This window comes from Urocitellus parryii, chromosome 9, assembly GCF_045843805.1.
Source record: "Urocitellus parryii isolate mUroPar1 chromosome 9, mUroPar1.hap1, whole genome shotgun sequence".
Lineage (NCBI taxonomy): Eukaryota > Metazoa > Chordata > Mammalia > Rodentia > Sciuridae > Urocitellus > Urocitellus parryii.
This window is the reverse complement of record NC_135539.1, coordinates 102,822,600-102,847,140: the sequence shown is the minus strand read 5'-3', so window position 1 is coordinate 102,847,140 and position 24,541 is coordinate 102,822,600. Positions and strand designations below refer to the sequence as shown.

General features: G+C 34.7%; 1 protein-coding gene across 11 annotated transcripts in view; it reads right to left on the bottom strand.

Annotated features, from left to right (window-relative positions):
* Esrrg (estrogen related receptor gamma) overlaps nucleotides 1–24,541 on the bottom strand; it is a 593,548-nt gene that overhangs the window by 52,311 nt on the left and 516,696 nt on the right. For all 11 annotated transcript variants that reach the window (XM_026387967.2, XM_077802283.1, XM_026387968.2 and 8 more), the window contains 2 exons: nucleotides 10,439–10,549; nucleotides 6,633–6,794 (listed from right to left, as the gene is read on the bottom strand). In XM_026387967.2, the coding sequence (XP_026243752.1) occupies nucleotides 6,633–6,794; nucleotides 10,439–10,549 (273 nt within the window). The remainder of the gene's footprint in view (nucleotides 1–6,632; nucleotides 6,795–10,438; nucleotides 10,550–24,541) is intronic.

Below are 24,541 nucleotides of genomic sequence, written 5' to 3'. Positions count from 1 at the left end.
AATGTCTAGGGTAGACTATCAATAAATATCTTGATTTTTATTGATTTAAAGATGTGTCATACATTCCCTTTCTATTCACTCCCCTTTAACTTTTCATTTTGCAAATACACAAAATTAAAGAGATAGGCTAGATGTTTTACATGAGCCTACACTTATTAGGAAGTCCAAGTAGATAACCTGGAATAAATGAAAAAGAACACAGTGGAAGTAGATGAGGAGTGGGAAGAAAGACACAAAGAAGATACTGGTAAAAATGTCATGTAAGTCCATTAAAAGTATCATTTAAGTAACAGTACCAACAGCGTGAGTTAAAGCTCTGACTCTCCAATTTGCTCATCTATGAAGTATGGCTAATCAGAAGAAACTTGCCTCCGGAGTTGTTGTGCACATCACATAAAAGGTTATGAATATGTTTTGTAAATGATCAAGAGCTATAAAGACGTTAATTGTTTTTATATTTAAAATATAACTCCATGGAAAAGAATAAAGATGAATAATTTAGGTCTGAAACTAATGAAGTTGTAAATCATGAAGATTATTATAAATATATGCACACACATATTTGTATATACCTATGCAGATAAAAGATTCAGAGTAGATACCATGTCATGCACATTTTGAAAATTTCCTATGGTACTAAGTGTAACGCATATTGCAGACACTCAAATACTTCAGGTACAATGGCATGGATATGTATGGATAGCAAATATATTTTTGGATACCTAGTAACTAGCAGAAGTAAAACACTGATGGTTTCCTAGCAAGGGTACCTATTGATATGAAGGGGTGCTTATTTGACCATTCTAATTATATATTTTTTCGCAACATGTTTTTTGACTTATTGGTTCTTATTTATATTTCACAGTTTTGACTTTAGAAAATAATAAAACATTCAGTTATTTTTGGTTTGGTCATGCACAATGGACTACATTACTTAGGCTAAAATGATCCCTTCCTCTTCACCTAGAACAGAATGACAATACCCATAAAATGATCCTCCTAGATAAATAAGTTTTTCCCTCTTCTCAGTGAAAATTGGTCTTTTCTCTGAATATATTTTAGATTAACTTTTATGAATACTAACTTCCTGAGTCACTTGGTTTTCATCTCAATAAACTGACAATCTGTGCAGTACCTTGGAAACAAAAATGAACACTGAATGCTTTATAGTTAGATCATGGTTTATAATTTGCAAATTAATTATACATAGGAATATAATTTGCATGTGCATTTTTTTCCTCATTTGATTTTCATAATATAATTAATGGTTAGAACAGTAAGTAACATAAATATTTCTCATCTACAGCTCAGGTTTTCTGATTTTACTTTCAGAATCATTCTACCCTTTAGACTCACAGGTATACAACTAAGTATATTAACCATAACTTTCATTTATTTAACAATTGCATATTCTTATAATTGAAATAGTGGTTGAAATAGTCCTCTTAGTTGTCATGGCTTTGGGTCTCACATTTAACTTTTCTCCACTTAACTAGAACACTCAACTACTTCACAGTTCTGAAATCACTGAGTTCACATAAACAAAAGAAAAAGTAATTCTGAGAAAAAAGTCTACAATTGCTTTAATTCATTCATAGCAAGGTAGAAATTACAACTACAAATAAATTTAGGGAGCAATTAAAGTTTAGTTCAACAAAATTTTTAAATCAATTAATTAATACACATTTACCAAGTTCCAATCATAGAAATTCAAAATAAACTATCAGATGCTACTTTTTAAAATTTTTTTTTCTTTAGGTGTAGATGGACACAATGACTTTATTCTATTTATTTTTATGTGGTGCTGAGGATTGAACCCAGTGCCTCACGCGTGCTAGGCAAGTGCTCTACCACTGAGTCACAACCCCAGTCCTACATGCTACTTGCTTATGGTGTGTGATTCATCGTTAGTCAACCAAGCCCTGCTTCTTATCCATCAAACGATAATCCCTTGTGAAACACATGGAAATATACTTTCAATTACAAATGGGAATATAATCTTATGGTAATTATTTCTGCCCTATTTCATGTGCTTTTGTACATCCTAACCACTTAATGATGCTACAAGTAGCTTAAGATGGGCATTTCATACACTAATATCTAGCAATATGTATTACTAAAGTGAAACTTTTATAACTTAACTTGGGAAAGAATGTGGTGTTAAAATTTGGCCTGTACATAAAACTTGTTTGAACAATAAGTATAACTCCAAACAGTACCATTAGCAATAATTGTCCAAATATTCTTAGTTATTCTTTTGAAAAACTTATGCCCTAACAGAGAGTTTAATTAATACTCTTTACAGATTTCCATCATTGTAGGCAAGTCTAAATTCTTTTTCTGAGAAAATTATAAAAAAGACAAGCCAATGAGTCATTTTTGATACATTCTTATAATTGCATGTTTTTACAAAAAAAAGTGTTTCAGGGTAAATGGAAAATATTGGTTCCTATAGTTTAGCTTTCTGTTTCTTACATGAAGAAATATACTTAAAGACTATTTTATAACATCATCTTAATAGTGTGGTTTTCTTTTAGAGCTTAATATCTCCTACCTCCACTTGATATGAAGAAAATTATAGGTTTTTCTTTTCCTGTTTAATGCATCATAATAGGCATTCTTTTAATAATGTGAATAAGAGGTCCCCAAATTTGAGCTAAGTCCTTTTTCATGACTAGGTCACTGTTGAATTTGTCACGTTAAAAATAAATAAGTCAGTCTGAACATTTACTACATTGAAAAAGGAAAAAAAAATCTAAAACACATCCATTTATTTAACTGTTCAAATACCTTTCTGTTCTTTTAAAGTAAGCTGACAAGATCTGTAAATACACTTAAGCCACTTATATAGGTCAGCTAATATGGGTTACGCATTTTTTTTTTAATAAAACACCATCTGACTAAGCACATTTCTGCATTTTGTTAACAAAGTTCCAGCACATAATAATATTTTAATCAACCACCAAGAACAATAATAGATCTGTCTGTTGGGCTGGTAATCGTCTTATCACATCCTGTGAAACCTAGCTCTAATATTTGACAGAGCCTCCATTACTTGGCAACCCATTCTAAAAAAGGCCAACAATGGGGAGAGAATGAAGTCGAGTGTGCAGTACCTCCGTATCTACATAAAAGAGATTAGAGGCGACAGCGTTCCATTTTACAGCTCAATCATATTGTGTTAGCATGCGCTTATCCGAGCGCGGACGAAATTGAAAGAGAAATAAAAAAGAGTCAGGCAGATAGGAACCAGAAAAGCGAGGCATGAGCAATTTCCAAGGATATAAAAGGATGCTAATGGCGGGGCCCTGTCATTCTTAAAAAGGGCTATTAGGGCACCATCATCTGTTCTTGTGCCCTTATGCTCCTCCAGCTAAAGTCAAGCATTTTCTAAAGCCCTTGTGATCTTTTTTCTTCTATAGATAAAGTACGGTCATGTTTCATAACAACACACTTTCCCATTTATGTGATTTATTAATGTAAGTCAACTAATTCTATTTACTGATAAAAAAACCCCACTCCATATGTATTTTTCTTCAATGTTTTCTTTTGTTGAATTCTTCACTTTTTCTGTAGCAAAAGCAAGTGTACAAAAGCTCATTCTTAGCAGTCAGAAGGGCTACTGATCTGATCTGAGATGCTAAACTTAAGAGAGTATGTGTGTGCATACACAAGCCGAGAGCAGCTGAAAGAAAACAAAGACTCAAATTTTAGTTTATTTTTAAAAAAGAGTTTGCTTTCCTTTTAATGTAAGCTTTATAAAAACAATGAGTTGTGGAGTTAAAACTAAGATGGGAAATTTCAGTTCTGACTAGTCTTTAATTCTGACTCTTACCTAACTTATCAAGACTGGTTCATGTGTCAAGAACATGATTTTACTTGTATCAAGGCAGAAATGTGACTTCATTCTTTATGTTCTCTTTGCTTTTACCTCCCTGTCCAGTGCTCTACATACCTCTGTGTCGTTTTCTGTTGTCATGAAGCCAGGGTAAACCAGCATATTTTGAGGGCTGAGCACCCTCTCTACCACCTCAAAACACTGGATGGTACATGCATTAAAAAAATTAAAAAGAATTTTGTTTAACTCCTGTTTTGCTAATCCCCTTCTGAAAAGCAAGATATTCCTTGCAATCATTTAAAATACCCTCAGGGTATTACGAAAATCAGAGCTGTGAATCATCACTCCACAGTGACCTCCTCTGGCATTTGCCATGGAGAGAGAATAACGTCAGTCCCCACCAACTCTAAGCCTCAGCTTATGACTGAGCACATAATCGTATAGTAATTGTTTCCACCACTGAAAATAGTGTTACTCAGAGTTATTTAAAGTTACCATCTTTTCAAAAGTCACTAGAGCCCCATTACTTTAATAAGTTCCTTTATAAGCTGACGTTTCTACTTAGATGCACAACCAGACCTGAAAGTTTATCACTGACTTTTCCTTTCCAGAAGGTTTGGAAGAAGTTGTTAACTTTTAGTAGTCTTTACTATAACATGTCTGGATGAAATCAAAATACTGGCTTGAAAAATCCCTTGTTTCAGGGAGACTTGAGCAAAGTTTGCAGAAGAAATATGTGGTCTGGACTCATAGTGACATCCCCCTTCATGTTCCTGACACTAACAACAATAATACTATCATCCTAAATATTTTGAAATATTTTTTTCAAATACAATCAACTTGGAGGCTAAAATATCCTAATTCTATCCCAGGAAGCAATGCTGAATATATGTTTTGAAGGTATTGGATATGTTGATGAACTTGTGCAAGTGTTTTTTTTTTTTTTTTACTTTTCTGCCTCAAATCTGTCTTTGAAATGATGATAATCATACATGATTCCTGGGTTAGAACAATGGTTCATTTGTGGGAAGGAGGGATAGGCTGGTGTACTTTTATCCCTGTGAAGACATGTGGCAATGTCTGAGGACATTTTCATTAGGGGGTGCCACTGGCATCTAGTGGGTGGAGGCCAAGGATGCCACTAAACATCTTATAATGAACAGGACAACTGCCTACAAAAGGATTATCTAGTCCCAAATATGAATAGTACCAAGGCTGAAAAACTCTGAAGTAGAATAATTTTATTATAAACACATATATTTGTGTGTATATGCATGGGTACATGTATGTAATAGTGATACGCTATATATTAATATAAATCATATTGATTATGTGATTATGTGAAATGTCTAAGGATGCTGCAACAGATGTTAGTTTTGCTTCTACTATAAAACCCTTCAATAACAATTGCCTTCCAAACAAGTTTTCATGTCCTGTTTTGCAAATTCTGGATATTCCCATTATCACGGTAACCAAATATTTTAATATCTTTTAGTAAATTTCTTCTTTTTTTAATTTTTGTATGATTGACATAGTTACAATCCAAATGCACTATCACTTATCCACATTATCAAATTCTTAGCTTTCTTATAGATATACTAATGCCTGCATGGGCATTTTTCTAAAGAATACACTCCAGCTCACCTATTTAACTAGTTTTGACTTAATTTGGGGTGCTTTATTAGCAAACAGTGTAAGACAAAGTAGCTGGTATAATACAGAGTGATGTTTAAATTAGTTTACAATTTGCTTGGCCTCATCTAGAACTACACTGAACAAAGCCATTCAGAAATGTCAGCTGTGTTCCTAACCACTGTAACAAATTGTCGCCTGAACGCTGCACACCTAATGACTTCAAATTAGCTTCACTGCGATATCGCCTGACAGTTCGTTACGACTGTTAGCAACATAGCTGGCGTATCATGACCAATAAATTGGTTTCAGTGTGGGCTGGGAAAGGGACTTCCATCAATTTGATTAAAGAAATTACTGTAGCATTCAAAGCATAAAGACAAACTAGTTTAAGGAGACAGAAATAAGTTAACTGTACCAGAAAAACATTGTTCATCATCAAAAACTTGTTTATAAACTATTTGAAGATCAAAGTCCAAACAAATAAAAAATAATTCAAGTAGGATACTGAAATTCTCAAAACTTGTGATCATGTACATGTTTACTGACATTATTGGATAAGACAAGAAAGAAAAATAATAGAATATTTTAAAATACTAACTTTAAATTGCCACATGAAAAAATTTCCCATGTCACTTCAATATTTATTTTAAGAATTTCTATATAAATGCTTGGTAAGTATTTAATTGTAAACCCAAGTTTATGAACAGAAAGGGCAATTCATTGCAGATAGCCACCATGAGAAACAAAATAAGTAATTCCTAAAAGGAAAAAAATGTTAATTAGAATAATGCTGACAATAACATTTTTTAAAGTGAAGAGAAAAAGTAGAATCATTACCTTAGGAAAAGGCTCAGAATTGAAAACAATAAAACTACGTTTTTAAGACTTAAATTCTCTTTATCTTATACTCCCAATAGTACCTTCATATATGAAAAATAAGTGAGAGCTTAAGGTGGTACACATATATAAAGGCTTATGATTCTATTCATCAAATTGGCAAAGCTCTAAATTAAGTGTGATAAAAAACAAATGGGAAGTTCAAAAAAAAATCTTATGAGAAAATGATTAATTTGCCCAAATCTATATACATACATAAAACCCAGGGAATTAATGTCAACCTTTTTCTTTTCTCTTTTTCTTTTATTTTCAGAAAATGTACCTGGAATATGTTTCGCCCATCCAATGATAACCACCAACTCTCGGTCGGCTAAGTCACACAGTGTAGTGAGGGCTTTGATGTCACTGTCGGGGACAGTAGGGTCAGGCATGGCATAGATCTTCTCCGGTTCAGCCACCAACAGATGTGAGACAATCTTGTTATCTGCAGGATCAGACCAGAGCACTACAGCATCACTAGCAGTATCATCCCTCTTTTACAAACCCTAAAGTATTCTTTGTCTTAAAAAAAATCATTCAAATAGCCTACAATAAGCTCAAAATATTACATTTGTGGTTTTATATATATGTATTAAACAGTGTTCAGGAAAATTCATAGCAAGGAAGGCACCACTGCAGACACAATGGAACATATTTTCTTCTTCTTTGCTTTACCTGTTTTTGCGGGAATGAAGCATCTGTCCTGTAGTGAATTTTTTTTTTATAACAAACAGATAAAAGAAGTTAGAAGCTTTCTGGGTTTGCTATTGGATTCTTAAGTGGGATTTGGGAAATCAGATTAAATAGTATGCAATAGCTGTAAAGTAAAAAAACCACAGTGAACCATTGAAATATAGACTGTAATGCAGAAGGCAGAGAACTACTAATGCCCATAGTCATAATGGGCATGAAAGTCATTAATTGTCTTAATTCCTTTAAAGGGGAGCAAAGGTCGGAGCCCTTCTGCCTGGGTGAATTACTGACTATATAACTCTATCTCTGTGGGATGCATTCAATAGAAAGTCTTTCCTTTCTCCCCCTCCCCAGACACCCAGTCAACCTTCCAAATATAACTTAATTTTTTTTCCATAAAAATACTCCTACTTAAATGTTGCAGTATTTTCTCCTCTGAGTGCCTAATTCTTTAATCCTCCATTTTCATCTCTTGTCCTTAGTTCATTCTCTGGTTCAGATTTATCTGTCTGAAATTTGTGATATATGTTTTAAGAATCCTTCATAAAATAAACACTAGAGACAAATGGAAAGCCTCACATCAAATGTGTTTTATTCCTCAGGGGCATATGAGAGTTTATGGAAGGGGTTGGAAATCCCGGCTAACAGAACAATTTTTCTTGTTGGACCCATTTTCAATTTCTCTATGTTACTTTAGATTTTACACTTTCTTCTCTGTGTGCAGATATGAATGGGTGAGAATAAACCTACATATTTAAATATTCTATGTATTATTATCCTGGAAAACCAGGATATTAAATAGGCTCTTTGTGAACAAAGTCAAAGTTTCCACTGTATCTATGAGACCATTTGCCTTTCACTGAGTTTTTAAGTTTTTTAACCTAAAAGGACAACACTGCACAAAATGTAGAATTAAATACAGCATCCCTTTTAGTTTTCTTTCATGAAATAACAAGATTTATCCAAGCTACAATTGAGGCTTTTCCTAGCATGATGTTTTTTAAAATTTACTAATATGGCTATGAATCATATGTCTTTCAAATAGTCACCAGATAATCAGTCATTGTTGGCAATAATAGTCAATAATCATTAAACTGTATATGTGGATTTGGGAGGAAATATTCCCAAATACCATACATTCTAGAAAAATTAAAAATGAAATGCATTCTTTTGAATTCGTAGGATCTACAAAGAGTGACATTTGTTTCTCATATATGCTACAGAAATAACACCCTGTATTTTTGGTTTCGCTTGGAAAAGTTTCAACTTTCATTGCTCTGACAATGCAGCAAAACCTGTCAGCAACCACTAGATTCTCAGGATTAGAAGAAAATGCAATAGTAAAGGGCACAAACATATAACTGAAGGAAATCACCATTCTAGATTTTTTTTTTAACACAAGTAAAATGCAACCTGTTTTACCCAAGTCAATGGATATTTGACTCAGGGGATCAGAGATATTTCGTTAAAGCTCAGAAATTCCCAGCGTTCAGAAAATGGAATAGCCGGCAGCACTGTTTCTAGGTAAATCTTATTTAATGTTTCCCTAATTAGAATCAATAGAACCCAATTTTCAATCTTGGGCCTTTGTAGTAGACAAACATCAGTCAGGGTGCGGAAATCTCCCCAACCACATTCTCCGCAGAGCCCATGCACAGTCTCTTGACACTTATCTGACAGGATCTGAAAATTAAGTTTTATAAATGTTTGTTACAAAAACACACTAATTGGATGGACTGAGGAAAATTAACACAGAGGCCCTTAGATAATGAGTAATGATTTATTAGGAGTCCTTTTTATCTCAGACAAATGGAGCTCACTGAAATTGCCGTAATCTTCTTAAAGGTACTTGACAAGCCACTTCCCAATTTCTCAGGTTTACATAGAAAACGATAGATATTCCTCTATCGTGTTGACTTATAAATGGGCTGGTGCTCATTTTTCTTTCCATAAAGGAAATTATCAATGGCTTCAGTCAATGTTAGCATAAAATAAATGAGAAATGGGCAATCTGTGTATTATTGAATCAAGGAAAACTAAACCTAAACCTCTAATGAAATTAAGCATTAGTGTTTATTGCATTTTATTGTATTATCAGAAAGTTTTTTATTATAATGTGCAAAATCTGCTTAATGCAGTCCTAGATTGTATTTGCAGAATGCCAAACAGCTTATGCAGGCTGAGGAGAGGATGCCAGATTGGACAATTGAAGGTATAATCAACATAATGTTTTTTGGAAAGGCAAAAGGAAACTATGCCATATGTTCACTTAAGCTTTAATTTTATGTAAAACTGGTTGTTTTTCCTTTGACATAGCTAAAATGTCCTTTCATTTACAGTTCAGGGTCTGCTTTATTTATTTAACAGATTCCCATATGCTCGCATGGATGATGCACAGCAGTGACCCCTCCTGGAGAATCTGAATTCGAAGTGGATACTTTCTCCTCCCTTGAAAGCAGATCAAAAATTCCCCACTCTTTTTCTAGAATGCTGCAGAGGCAACTTCCTCTGATGAGAGTGTGTTGTGTCTTCTGTGACAAAGAGGGCTAACTGTGAGAATTCTTTCTTTTAAAGCACTTCCCAGTGTCTAGTATGAACTCTATGCATAAACACCCTAAATTGCTAGCTCTGTTGCACTACAGCTATTAACTGATTTTTCAGAAAATGGGATGCAGTTATTGCTTCAATCTATATTCCAACTCTTTTTAGTTAATGACAAGGAGAATGGGGTTTGCATTTTAGCAATGTACCCATCATCCTATCAAATTGCAACCTGGCATCATAAAACCATGAGCTCTTGAAAAACAATTCATAATGCCCATAAGGGCATTTGAGATGGAACCACCAACCTATGCTTGTTATTAGTAGGGTTCATTCTTGTTTTAATCCATTGCTATCTAGAGTGTTAACCTTCTATAGCTCCAAATTAATGAGGCCCCTAATGTATTTTCATTGGGAGGTTGAGCAGCCAAACTCATTTAGTTAGTGAAAACTACAAAAATCACTTTCTTGTGAAATCCGAAACTAACAGCTCCAATGAACTAATGATCACAGTATGATCCATTTTATGTAGCTCCGCAAATAAAGATAACCAGTAAATGTAAAATTCATACTATATAAGCTCTGCATTATTATGCTTATGCTTCTACAAATGACTAGGTACAAGGTAAGGGGAAAAAAAAAACCCTAAAGACATCTTTAAGAGAAAAAAATAAAAGATAATTAGTTGAGTTGCTATTGCTCCTCACAGACAGTTCATGGGAAGAGAACCACTGTTCTCCAACAAAGAGAAATCTCCTTGGAGTCAGTAGAGCTGGGCATGCCAACATGGATATACATAGAGCCAACTGGGAGGATTTCGTGCTGTGGGAAGCCAGACACATCTGTGGTACTTACATGGCTTTTTGGCTGGCTGAACCAGCTGAGGGTTCAGGTATGGGCTGTTTTCTGCATCTATTCTGCGCTTGTACTTCTGCCGACCTCCACGTACTCTGTCAAGACGCACCCCTGTGAGCAAAGATAGGCACTGGCTTACTGTTTAGGTAACAATCTTTGAGACCAACCAAATGTATTGACAGTATCCCCTTGGATTGCTCTGGAGACAGAAGGTAGAATGATCCAGGAGTACAGGTGGAATGTAAAAAAGTGGTGGATAAATCAAAATCGCCAGTAGTTGGAAACCATGTCTACTGCCAGATAACAGACCTGAAAGACATTGTATGCACAGCCACAAAAGTCACCACTTATATACCCAAAACAAAACAAAAGAAAACAGATTAATTCCATGTGAATTAATGCAAAGAAATTACTTTCTTCCTGCTAGTACAGGGTCTTAAATTAAAGATATTTGTACTTCTTTATTCCTTGTCATTAGTCACTCCTAAAAACTCAATGTATAGAACCCAGAAGACCAGGAGACCAAAAGGTATCAAACCCTATGGTCTACCAGAGCATTCAATATGAACTTGTGGAACTAAATCAAAGAGCCTACATCTGGGGATTAGAATTATACTATACGAGACCTAGTCTTTTGCAATGCAAGTATTATTCTATATTAAAATATCCCTGTGTCTCATGAGAGGAATGTCATTTGACAATATGACACACATTAGTATTTCCTGTCATATGTGGGAAATCTAGGAGTAGATTGGATTGAAAACAAGATAGACAGATGGGCTTCTTGAAGAAAAAATTCAGAAGGCTACTTTGTCATATCAAACAAAGTTCCTGTGAATAGGGCAGAGCTGGACGGTGAGGCAGGAAAGCAGGCACTAGTAAAACTTTTTCCTAAATAATGATGGGATAGATCCAACGTCAGAGAGGTCTTACTGTCATGGATTAAAAAGCTTAAGAGGGGAAAACAAAATGGAAACAAAGGGATTAAAAATATAGAAAAAACTGGGTGTGGTGACTCATGCTTGTAATCCCAGCAGCTCAGGAGCCTTAGGCAGGAGGATCACGAGTTCAAAGCCAGCCTCAGCAAAAGTGAGGCACTAAGCAACTCAGTGAGACCCTGTCTCTAAATAAAATACAAAACAGGGCTGGGGATATGGATCAGTGGCTGAGTGCCCCTGAGTTCAATCCCTGGTAACCAACCAAAAACAAAACAAAACAAACAACAATAAAACAGAAAAGTTTCATTTATGTGGGAGAAGTGGTGAAAAAGAGTTTGATAATAATCTAGTTTCCAGTGTGTAGTTGTCAAATTTAGGACAAGACCATATAATTCTTTGTCATATAAACAGTAGAAGCAAGAAGACACTCTGCTTGTGGTATCTGGTTGTTGTAACTGTATAACATTATCCATTAATACATTCAACCACATAATGCATTATACATATTTTGGCATTTCTCAAACTGTTTAAAAAATAGATTTTGTTTAACAGCATCGTCGGTATTATTATTTTACTGTAAGGTCTCTCAGAGCTACTCATATGCAAATGAAGTCTATAAAACTCTACAAGGAAAATATATAGCACCTGCAATGCTCTGCAAACCAAGGAATGCTGCTTTTTGGAATATTTATTAATATCATGTGGAACAAGTGAAATTGTGGGTTATCTGAGTTATATGAAATAGTTTGGTAAAGGCCAATGTATTTCTATGGAAATCTGTAAGATGAATATATTATTCAAACATTAAAGATTATCAGGAATACACAATATAAAGGAAACAACAATTTTTCATATTATTTAGATCCTACTTCAAGAGTTGATTATCTTTTAGTGGACCACACAAAAATTTGGGTCTAGAAAAAGCCTGTACTGCCTTATTGACACATTAGAGTATGAACAAAATCAGTGACAACTTCAAGAGTAAATAAATAGGTTATATAAAGGAATAGTTTTAAAAAATCAAAGAAGTCAGGTACAGCTTTTAAGTATTCACTGAAATAATGTCACATGTGAGTCACAAAGAAACTGTATTTACTTGTTACTTTTAACACACTTCATGTCCACAGTGCAATTTCATTCCTTTATTCAAATTTCTAAATTTCTATTTTATTGCATCTATATTTACTAAAGCTTAATACCTTCCACTTTTTCCCCCATTCAACTGTTTTCATCTCTTCCTGTTCAAACCTTTCTCAAAGATTTTTTTATATAGGATGATTACATTTTCTTTCATTATCTAAGATATGTTCAAACTTGTTTCATTTTGAGAATTTTAAAAATTCAAAATCACATTAGACCATAAAAAGCATATGACAATTAGTTATGCCCAATTCTAACTGAATGAAAACATTTAATATGGTATTATTAGAGTGGGTAAGTAAAGGCACAAGAGGAAGGAGGACAGATAGGGAAATAATTATAGCCAAAGAGGGAAGGAACATTTTTGGATATCTCTAAAATTGTTACAACAAAGAAAGCTTACAGAAAAACACCTTTAGTGGGTTTATGGACACCTAGATTTGCTTTGGATACTTGTCAGAGAATGTGTTCACCATAAGCAATATATTCTCCCATATCAAACAACATTCTATGAAGTCACAGCTGCTGAATTCCTGACAATGATGTCTGTACATCAGGAAAGTCTAGGAAAAAGGACTTAGCTGAAGGGCTTGACTCTAGATCCTGGCTGGAGAAAATTTAGACACAGTCACAGCACTTTAAAGCCACTAATCAGCTTAGCCAACCTGGTCAAGTCAGTGGAGGAAGTGCAATACTGAAAACTCGTTGTTACACATAAGAAAATATATGTAAAAAAAATACACACACACACACACATACTCACATATACACATATTATTGATTGACAGAACTTTTATTATGTATTATGAGTTGATTTTTGTATTTATAGAGACACATGTTTTAAGGATTGTCAAATAAAAGTCCTTACGATGCACTTTCCCTTTAACTTGGAAAACTGATTTTATAAAAATATTCATATTATTTTTTCCATGCTTCATATAAATCTAAAGGGGTACTTTCTTATGACCCCCCCATGTTCATCCCTATTGCTTATTCAATAACTCTCTCTCTCCATCCATCTTTATATCCATCTCATACTTCCCATCCATCTCTACATTCATTCCACACATACAGATATCCAGTTTCTAAATAGTGAAGAACTTCTTATGTACACCATGATTTTTCAATTTGCTAAAATAAAAATCAATTAGATAAAGCATTATTTTGTGATTTATAATTTTATTTATATGACATTCAGTATAAAAAGATTAGTTATCGATACTCATTAAAAATCAGATTCATCATTTCATAGTAAAAGTTGACAGAGACTCAATATGCAGAAGTGTTCCCACCAAGTTTAGATAGCAATTAATGGCAAAAATTTGTAAAGTCAATATATTTTAAAAAATTGTAGTAACTTTTACATGCAAAAAATTTATCCCCTGTCAAAATTAGGGAAATACCAACAATTTCAAATACTTCTAAACAAATACAAAACATTTCTTACTAATGTTTATTGGTTGTTTTGAGGTATATATAACAGTATAATTTATTTTGACATAATTATATAAGCATGGAATACATCTTGTTCTAATTCAGACCCCAGTACCTCTCCTTCCCCTCCCCTCGCCCTACCCCTTGCTCTCATCCCCCTATTAATCTTTCTTTCATTTACCCATAGCCATATACAAGTGACATAGCTCTGAAAGTTAAATTCCTCTGAGCTTGGTCCATTATCTACAATAATGATTTTGTGAAAGTTGTTTCCCTTTGTAATGTTTCCAACTGTAATTACGTAATAGTATATTCTTAATGATTACATGAATAATATGCCAAAGAGAAAAAGCATAGTTAGCACATTAGAATGGTCCAGTTCTTTTTCCGACTATTCAATAACTAGCTCTATAAACTTTGTTTATTCCCTTAACCTATTTGCTTTTCCAAATATAAGATGGATGCAAAAAGAATATCTTCTCTGATGTTTTGTTGTAGTAATCCAGTAAAATTATATCATGGGTATTATGCAAATGTATACTTAAATAGTTCTTAAGCTTAAAAATCAAAGTAAAAATAAAGCTATAAATAATGTCATTCTGTTATTATTTTGTTGAAATATTGATGTTACATTACTGAGATATATTTTGTATCATGATCATTTATTGATTATCTGTTCCCATGGAGTTTGACAATCTATTCTATATCAATTCTGTAGGTAGACAGATTTGAGATATGATGGAATGGTATGATAATTCAAAGGATACAAGCCAAAAAATGATACTATTTGATGTCTGAATGATTTATAGAAAAATCTGGTATTCCATTTTATTTATTGCTCATTCCTGTCACTAATAATATCTTTAGATATGAGTATTTTAGAAGACAGACAGGAACGAATAAAAAAAAACTTTTAAATGAAACATGCTTTCCCAGAATTTAACTATAAGTATAGAGTACAAACCTAAGTACAGAACTTATAATTATCCAACTAACTTAATACATTTAAAAAGCTCCAACTAATCATTTAGTGGAAGCATGCAACAATAGTATTTATGATCAGGATATGGGACATCCAGATTGGTCATAAATGAGCATTAATCTAACTTCAATATTTTCATCAAAACCCATTCAGACTTCCAGACAAAGTCTCTCTTTACACTTATACAATCTTAAACACAAATAATTTCTGCTTGGACTTCACTTATACACTTCTTTTGAAAAAGTTTAGAAATGAGAGTTTCCCCAGAAAATAAGATACCCACAAAATGCAATATGTGACAGGATTTGAAGTTAATTAGGCAATTGGATCTTCCACTCACGTGCAGACTGCCATTTTCTTTTTTAAAAGAATAAAAGATTTTAATAGTTGGCATTACCTACCTAATAGAAGGTTTCACATTGCTGCTTCTTCAAATACTGCATGTGCCTACATTGCCACAAGGGGATTACAAATCTTGTACATTGTCAGAATTTACAAAATTGAGAAAGCAGGAGTAGGGCAAGGAGGAAAAAATTGCTGTGAGGCATATAAACACTAACAAAAGTAAAATAGCTCAGCTCAAGGTCTCCTTAGGTCAGCTAATTTAAAGTCCACCTTTTATGCTCAAATGCAAAATTTTATAATATCATATAGTACAAAGTCAAAAGTATTTTTCACATTTTTAATAGCACAAAGTTAGAGGCATTTCATAGGATAATAATAATAATAAAAAATCTCCCCTTCAGAGAATTACACAAGGAAACCTTCACCTACTTTCCTAACTGAAAGATAACACATTGATTATGTTGTTCTTAAACAAAAGTTTGCTAAAAAGAAAAAAAGAAAGAAAGAAACATTAATTATATACACCCCTGGAATATTTAAGGTGCAAAAAATGGTTACAGTGAAATAATAATAATTTTGAAAAGATATTCACAAATATTAATTAAACAGTTGTGTTAAGTACATGTATCACACATGGATTATTATTGAATACAGGGTGCATCCTAAAAAGGAAGATTTCTGAAACAATGAGATGGAGAATGGGGGCCTCTCTGATACTGTGTGTGTGTGTGTGTGTCTCCCTGATGCTGTGGTCCCCGTGGCTGCCTAAGAAATACTGCCCTGCTTCCCTTTAGGAAGAGACGTATGGAGTAACGCCCTTGAATTCGCCAGAGATTACTGCTAAGGAACCATCATTAATAAGAGGACAGAGAAAAGCCCTTTGAGCAGCTGCAGGAAAAGAGGCACAGGCAGATTAGCAGTATCAAACACAGCAGCGGGAATTTTAGTGGCAGCCTCTGATGGGGTTCTCCTTTGGGATCATATCCAGAGTAGATGTGCATATTTATAGGCTTCTCAGTAAGGGGATGAGTGGAAATTATTTGTATATTCACATGTATGCTCCAGGGAGAATCTAACCACATTAAATTCTTGAGGATCATATAAGACAATGAAACAAACTAACCCCTAGATATTTTCTCTAACTACTTATTGCCCTTTCTCAAAATAGACAGTGATATTGTTAAATATGGCTTCATGATTTAGTTCCTTTCTTTCTGTTTCAACAGTCTTTGCCTCCTCATGCCTACCTCCTCCTATTGAGTAATATGTCTTCGTTGTTGAGTGAAAGAATCAGTCTGTGGATAAAGTGTCTTGAAAAAAACAAAACACAAGGCAGTTACTAAAACAAACAAAAAAATGGTTATTGAAAACTTGTCATGTGCTAAGCATTGGGTAATGGCTTTACATGTATTAACACAATTAATCCTTACAGCAATCGCCAAAGTGGCAGTTGCTGTTATTAACCCATTTGACAGAAGGGAAAACTGGAATTCATAAGATTGGATCTTGGAGATAATGGTCGTAGAACTCACATTCTTAAGCTTTATGTTTAGATTGCTGCTCTGCCATCAAAGTTTATTTTTGGAAAAGAGTATTAGGTATATATCCCCAAAGCAGAGGATTAGGGAGATAGAAACCATTACTGAAGCAAACAATACTTGCAAGATACTTGTAACCAGTATCCTCTTAGATACTTCTCTTCCCAAAGGGAAGCAGTTCCGCAGTCTGGCTGCAGCAAAATAAGGGGGGGCAGGGGGTGACGAACAAGTGCGGCAAAGCAGGGCAGTGTTCTTAGGCAGCCATGGGAACTATAGTATCAGGGAGCCACTTGGTGCAGAAAAGACAGGCCCTAATCTTCATCTTATTGCTTCAGAAGTGTTGCTTTTCCAGGATACTCCCCACACTCAATTGTAATCCACATGTGATAACACTGACTTAACTATAACTGTTTATTTAGTATTTATAACCTACAAAAGGAAGGCAGAATGATGAAATGATAAGAAGAAGCAAAAAAACTATTCTTACTCAACTGCAGTGCTACTGATTTTGCATCTATTATTCAGGTGATTTTGTCTAAAAAAGTTTACATCTATGAGACTGTGAAAAAACTCAAGAGTGGTAAAAAAAAAAATGAAGCAAAACAAAAAATTGGATTCTCTGCCCTTCCATTGAGGCAAGGACCCAGAGATACACATGTCCTTACTTGTGGTTCCTCTTTAAAATATCACTGCAAAACGGGTATGCCAGCTGCTCCAGAGGCTGAGGCAGGAGGATCACAAGTTCAAAGCCAGCTTCAGCAATTTTAGTGAGGCCCTAAGCAACTTAGCAAGACCCTGTCACAAAATTACAAAAAAAAGGGGGGTGGGTGGGGGGAGGGGTAACTGGAGATGTGTCTCAGCGGTGCAGTAGTGCCCCTGAGTTCAATCCTCAGTACCAAAAATAAATAAATAAATAAATAAATAAATAAATAAATAACACTACAAATTAGAAAAGGCATATTTTGCTAGAGCCAAGGAGACAAAGAACATCCCAATTGAATTCTGCAGCTCAGAAGGGAGCCCCAGGCAGATGAATTTCACTAGACTTTCCTGCCCAGGATTACCTTTATTCATGTTGGACTATCACAACTACAATTCAGGAACTTTGGAAATTACTTGGCTGCATGTGGAAATACTACACTGTCCACCAATATGAAAGAGAACAATTACACAGGGAAACGCATATCCATTAGGTTGTCTTTTTTTTTTTTTTTAAACCAAGTTCTCAGTCACTAAAAGAGATAAAAGCCATGACTCACATTAAAGCTTCCTTGCTCTACAGATGAATTAACAATTAGCAAGGGGAAGTCTTTCGTTTTGGTCTCCTGATAGCTATCTGGACTATTAAACGTGTAAGGATTGCATAGAAAATTACAAAGGCTTCCCTCCATTTCAGATTCAAGTTGCGTTCCAAAATATATGCGTGCATTTCTGTAAGTAGGATGCAACCCCAGAGAAGTTCCTTCCTTGCACCCCACCCCAGGTGTGATCAGCTGCTCTTGGCTGATTCTAAAGCTCATGCACTAAATTTATAATCTGGTTTGAAGCCAAAACAGAAATGACAGAAATTTGAAAGAACCATAAACAAAATGTTTAGCAGAGGAAATGTTTTTCCAGCAGAGGTAAAGTTGCTTCATCTGAAGCATGGAGCCCTAATCTATGACACATACAAGTACAAATTAGGTCATCTGCAACAGGTGACAAGTTTTAATTGAATGTCTTCTGTCTGCAATTCTGACAAAAGGTGAATGGAAATAAATGAGTCTGGCAAGACAGCCCTGAGCCTTACAATACCCAATATCTCATTATTTTTAAACAGCTATCTATAAACTGAGGCTGACAAGCCTTGAACCTTTTATTTCTGCTCAAGATGAGGTTGCAGTGAAGGGAGGAAAAAAAAAAAAAGAAAAAGGGGCATCCAGAACATTGCATTAAACATGCAATACCTACCATTATCACTTCCCCAGTGTAATTAAAGGAAATCTCCTGTTCAAAAGGCTCTATTTCTTACTTTGCTTGATGTCAGAAACACAGAGAGAAAAAACATGCTCACGCATGCTTGGCCTGCAATTGCTACACATACGGGCTGTCTTTAAAGAAAAAAATAAGAAAGAAAATCTTTCTTTTTTCTTTTCCTCTGTTAAAAATTTCATAAACTATTGAAAAAGATATTACTGTGGTTTATGACCATCTAAACCGTATTTTGTCTGTTACTATTCAAATACCAGTGACTATTTCTTTTATTCCCTTTTGAAATTGCTGCCTCATGTCAATAAAGTTATGAATTAGTGGGTAAAGGCATGAAATATGGTTATACATCAACATCAACAAAAGTGATTCTTCTAATTCACAGTTACATGTGACAATGGCAGCAATAAGTTTAAACAAAATAATAATAGTAATAGCAGTGCTTGGTACCCCCGTGGGGATGTTCTGGATCAACAAAAGCACAAATATTATTTATGCAAAATTCAATGCTCTATAAAAATGAATTAAACATGAAATCAACCAAGCTGGTTTACAAGTTGCTGAGTTGAGAGTCAGAGTCACTTTGTTTTATTTGAGAGGAATATAGTAGAATCTAATTTCAAAAAGAAAAGAAAAAGCAGGCGTGGATTTCAAGGAAATTATAGATTTTTTTAAAAAGGAAATGGGTGGCAAAGAAAGTTGGCATGAGTCTAGAGGTCATTTGGTTTCTGAATGTGTGAATCAGTATCACATGCACATCCCAAAGGGCTTACAAAGCTCAAAGAGAAGTCTATGAAAATTCTAGGAAGGGAAAACTATTAAGGCCTAAATAATGTGTTAGTAATTTGTCAAAGACAATAAAAATGCATTACCAGGCTCAAGCATAAATTCTGAGAATGAATTATAAGATACCAAAGAAAAATAAATACTATTTCTCTGGTGATCATTATAATTTGGAAAAGTTGAGATTCAAAATAATGCAAATCTAGTATTAAAAAATTCTAGATAATATGTAAAGAGAGTTATACCTGACACATAAAATACACAGGAAAAATCAGTTTAGAAATTAAGTGTAAATATTAACATTTACATGCCCAAATTTCATGCAAGTAAAAGATTTCCTGTAACACAGTGACATATTTCTTATTTCTTGTGACAAAGGCAACAATAAGTTTAACACAATAATAATAGTAATAAAAACACACAGTACTCCATGGGGATGCTCTGTGCAAACAGAAGCAAGAAAATAATTTATTCAGAGATCAACAGCCCATAAACATGAACTAAATATGAAATTAACTAAGCCAACTTGCAAGTGGCTGTGTTGTGATCCAGTCATTTTGTTTTAGTCAACAGAAAGTCACTTAGTCTAATGACTCCAATATAAGTCTTTAGTGGAATAAACAAGAAATCATGAGAGAACATTCAAAAGGAGTTAGAGAGAGATACTCTAAAATGGGTTGATTAAGGGTCTGATAGAAAATAAAGTGTTTTCCATTCCCTCTCAACCAACTCTTTATTCACAGAACATTACCTACCCTCCATTCATCTAGCAATCATGCCATGAAATATTCGTAAGAAAGTTAGTGAAGAAAATAAAAGGAAAATAGGTGAGATTATGAAATTTGTAAGATTTGTAGAAACTCAGAAGTTGAGGAGAACACATAGGAATCCCAGGGCATTCCCAGTTGCCTGGAGTCTGAGATATTCCAAAGAGTGAATTCCCTCTGAGGGCACATTTTCAAGCAAACTAACATATGGTTTTCCTGCCCCCAAAGTCAACAATTAGTCCTGTGAGGAATCTAAGATCTCATGAGAAAAAAACAGAGTAGGAGAATCATGAATGGCAGTGATAATAGAAATCACATTTACATAAGTGACATATCCACTAAAATTAAATTAAGACACAGATGAAACCACCATCAATGATAAACACTAAATAAGTAATGTTTCCTAGGTGCTTAGTTTCAATTTACCATCTTTTGATCTCTTGAATATTTTCAGAACCTCTGATTGGTTTTAACAAGGGGACACTAAATTCAGTTTTGATTTGATATAGACTATATACATGTGAAAAAGGCATTATTGGTTACATCTGGTTTTCAAGCCAAATACTCAATATTTTTTCCTTTACTACTCTGAGTAGTTAGGTCTTAATAAGGAATGACTTAGGAATCGGGTTTAATTGATAGAAAATGTCAAAGAATTGGGGCAAAGTTATAGGTAAGTAAATCTAAACCTCAACTGCTCTGTCAAGGAAAGCATTAATTGGGAAAGTACATACTCTGAAGGCTAGTAAGTAAACTTTTTAAAAATTCTCTGGTATTATAATCCATAGCTTGTAAAACTTTTTGTGAGAGGTGGTAGGAGGGGTACTGGGGATCAAACTCAGGGCCTTTGTATATGCTGACAAAGGTTCTACCACTGAGCCATACCCCAAACCCCGAATCCAATATTTCAATTCTTAAATCAGTATGAGTGAACAGCAATGATATTTCTAGATGCCAAACATACTGGGTCTCTGCTGAGGGAAGCCTGTTTTTGTCAAGAATGTCCTGACAGGACTGGGGTTGTGGCTCAAGAGATAGAGCGCTCACCTAGCATGCGTGAGGCACTGGGTTTGATCCTCAGCACCACCATAAAAATAAATGAAATAAAGTTATTGTGACCAATTACAACTAAAAAATAAATATTAAAAAAAAAAGACTGTCCTGACACATTTTGCTGCTGTGTATGGTTGCTACATGAGAGGTTTGTTAGAAAGTAATGGCTGGGCTACTCAAAATGGTCCAAAATGATGAGATAAATTTTTAAATCACAAAGTGTGTGAAGAAAAAAACAAACACTTTTATAGTCACTGGCAGCTCAAGGTTACATGTTGGGAGGAAAAACTCCATCAGTATCTCCTGTGGAAGAAGGCAGAATTTCTCATGAATCTCCTTGCAGTTTTCCATACCAAATTTTAGTAGTCTTCCTGCCAATGGTGTCTCCATATGTATTTGAGACACAGCCTGGCCTAAACTCAAATGTCAAGATATTTCACTTTTTTGCACATATTCAGCCTAATTCCATAAAAAGGTGGGAGTTGAAGGCATCATGAGAAATGACATACTAATTGAAACAGCTGCAAAGGATCAAAATAAAGCCAAATGACTTTAATGTCTGTTTTAATTGCATATTTATCATCATGACATATGCAGTATATACCACAGTCCTGCCATACAGGAGGAATTATAAATATTGAGGAAGTGAACAAACAAATAAATTTACAACATGTTTTATAGTCATGTACTAATTAGGTTTTTTGTTTGTTTTTCTTTTGGTACTGAAAAGAACACACAAAAAGAATACACATCTCTTGTCAATTCTCTGCATAGGTTTTTTTTTTTTTGAGGAGGGGGGGCAGTGTTGGAACCCAGGAGCACTTAACCACTGAGCCACATCCCCAGCCCTTCTTATTTTTTATTTAGAGACGGGGTCTCAGGGCTGGGATTGTGGCTCAGTAGTGGAGCGCTCACCTTGCATGCGAAGGGCCCTGGGTTCAATCCTCAGCACCACATAAAAATGGATGGAATGGAGGTATTGTGTCCAACTACAACTGAAAAAAATAAATATTTATAAAAAAATAGAGACAGGGTCTCACTAAGTTGCTTAGGGCCTCGCTTAGATGCTGAGGCTGTCTTTGAACTCATGAGTCTCTTGCCTCAGCCTCCTGAGTTGCTGGGATTAAAGTATACATTATTGCAACTGGCTTCTCCCTAATTCTTGTTTGACATGTTTTTCTTTTTTGTTTGTTTTGCAGTACTTGGGATTGAACCCAGGTCCTCAAGGATTCAAGACAAGCATTCTTCCATTGAGCTATTTTGAGAGGGTCTAAATTGTTCAGGCTGGCTTGACCTTGCCATCTTCCTGCTCCAGCCCCCCAAGAAGGTGGGATTACAGGTGTGCACCACTTTGTCCAATTGGTATGTTTTTTTCTTATTCTGCTAGTATATTATAACTTAGAAAAGTATAGAAAATTTAAAGGTAACAAAACAAGATAAAGCACTGGAATAAAATAGGAGTTGGCTGGAAAGTAGAACCTCAGAATTTAATTTTTCAATATTCATCCCAGACAATCTAAGCATTGGATTTGCTGAGAAAAATCTCAGATGTTAAAAAGAACTGACAGATGAGAATATATTTAGATATTGAATATTGAACAAGAAAGACCATAGGTTCTTATACTTGGGCAATTTGACAAATGAAGAAAACCGTTCTCTTCCTGAGACATTTTTATTGCTCTTCTGCCTGGAAGCAGATGAATGAGTTTGATCACATGTTAAGCTCTCTTCCAGTTGTAAGATTCTATGAATGAAATGATGTACTTAAAAAGATGAAACTGACCCACAGATTCAGAGTCCTACAACTAACTGCCTTGGCAGTTGGAAGCATCCACATACTTCATATCTTAAATCAGGGAAGACCAGAGCCAAATGGATAGCACTAATGAACCAGGGAGCAGAAGGCTTTCTGGCACAGGACTTCATGATCCCCTCACCCTGACCTTGGCCAAATGCATTTCCTTTTGTTCTTGATAATAATAAAGCAAATAAAATGCCCATGTTTGAAAAATGCTTCTTGCTTATTATTGCATTAGGAAAAGATCAATGTCTGTTGCACATTGCTGCCGAGACTGAAGAATGGGAAATCATAAATAGCTTCTGATCTGCAGGCATTTGACACATGTAGACCAGATTACGCTGAGGAGAATGTGGCTGAATGATAGATATTTTAAAAAAATAACCAGTGAGCAGTGAGCTATTCTGCTTTTTAACTAAATTTTATCTCGGATTTAAAAAAAAGTATTTGGCTAAATATGACCATATTTAATTAAGTATACCACACTGGTAATATGCTCCATCTCAATACCTGTACTCACCTTTTTTTTTTTAGTATATTTACATGTCTATGTAGACAAACAGTAGCATCAGCCCTGCCCTTAGCCATAGAGTATACATTCCAAGATCCTCAGTAACTCTTGAAACAATAGTACTATGCTTGACTTATGCGTACATGCACAAATTTAAGACTTTCTCCATCTTAATGAACACTAATCATGTTCTGTGGCTATAATTTACAGTTTGAGATATTACAGCAAAACCAGCATGAATTTCCTTTTCTGTTTTTACAATTTCAAAGATAGATCGGAGCCAACTTTATCTTCTATCAGACGCAGTGTCTCTGATTTGATATCTAGCTCCTTAATCCACTTTGAGTTAACTTTTGTGCATGGCAAAAGGAGGGGATTCAGATTCATTTTGTTGCAAATGGATTTCCAGTTTTCCCAGCACCATTTGTTGAAGATGCTATCCTTCCTCCATTGCATGCTTTTAGCTCCTTTATCAAATATAAGATAGTTGTAGCTTTGTGGATTAGTCTCTGTGTCCTCTATTCTGTACCATTGGTCCACCCGCCTGTTTTGGTACCAGTACCATGCTGTTTTTGTTACTATTGCTCTGTAATATAGTTTGAGATCTGGTATCGCTATACCGCCTGATTCACGCTTCCTGCTTAGAATTGCTTTTGCTATTCTTGGTCTTTTATTTTTCCATATGAATTTCATGATTGCTTTATCTATTTCTACAAGAAATACCGTTGGGATTTTGATTAGGATTGCATTAAACCTATAGAGAACTTTTGGTAATATCGCCATTTTGATGATGTTAGTTCTGCCTATCCATGAACAGGGTATATTTTTCCATCTTCTAAGATCTTC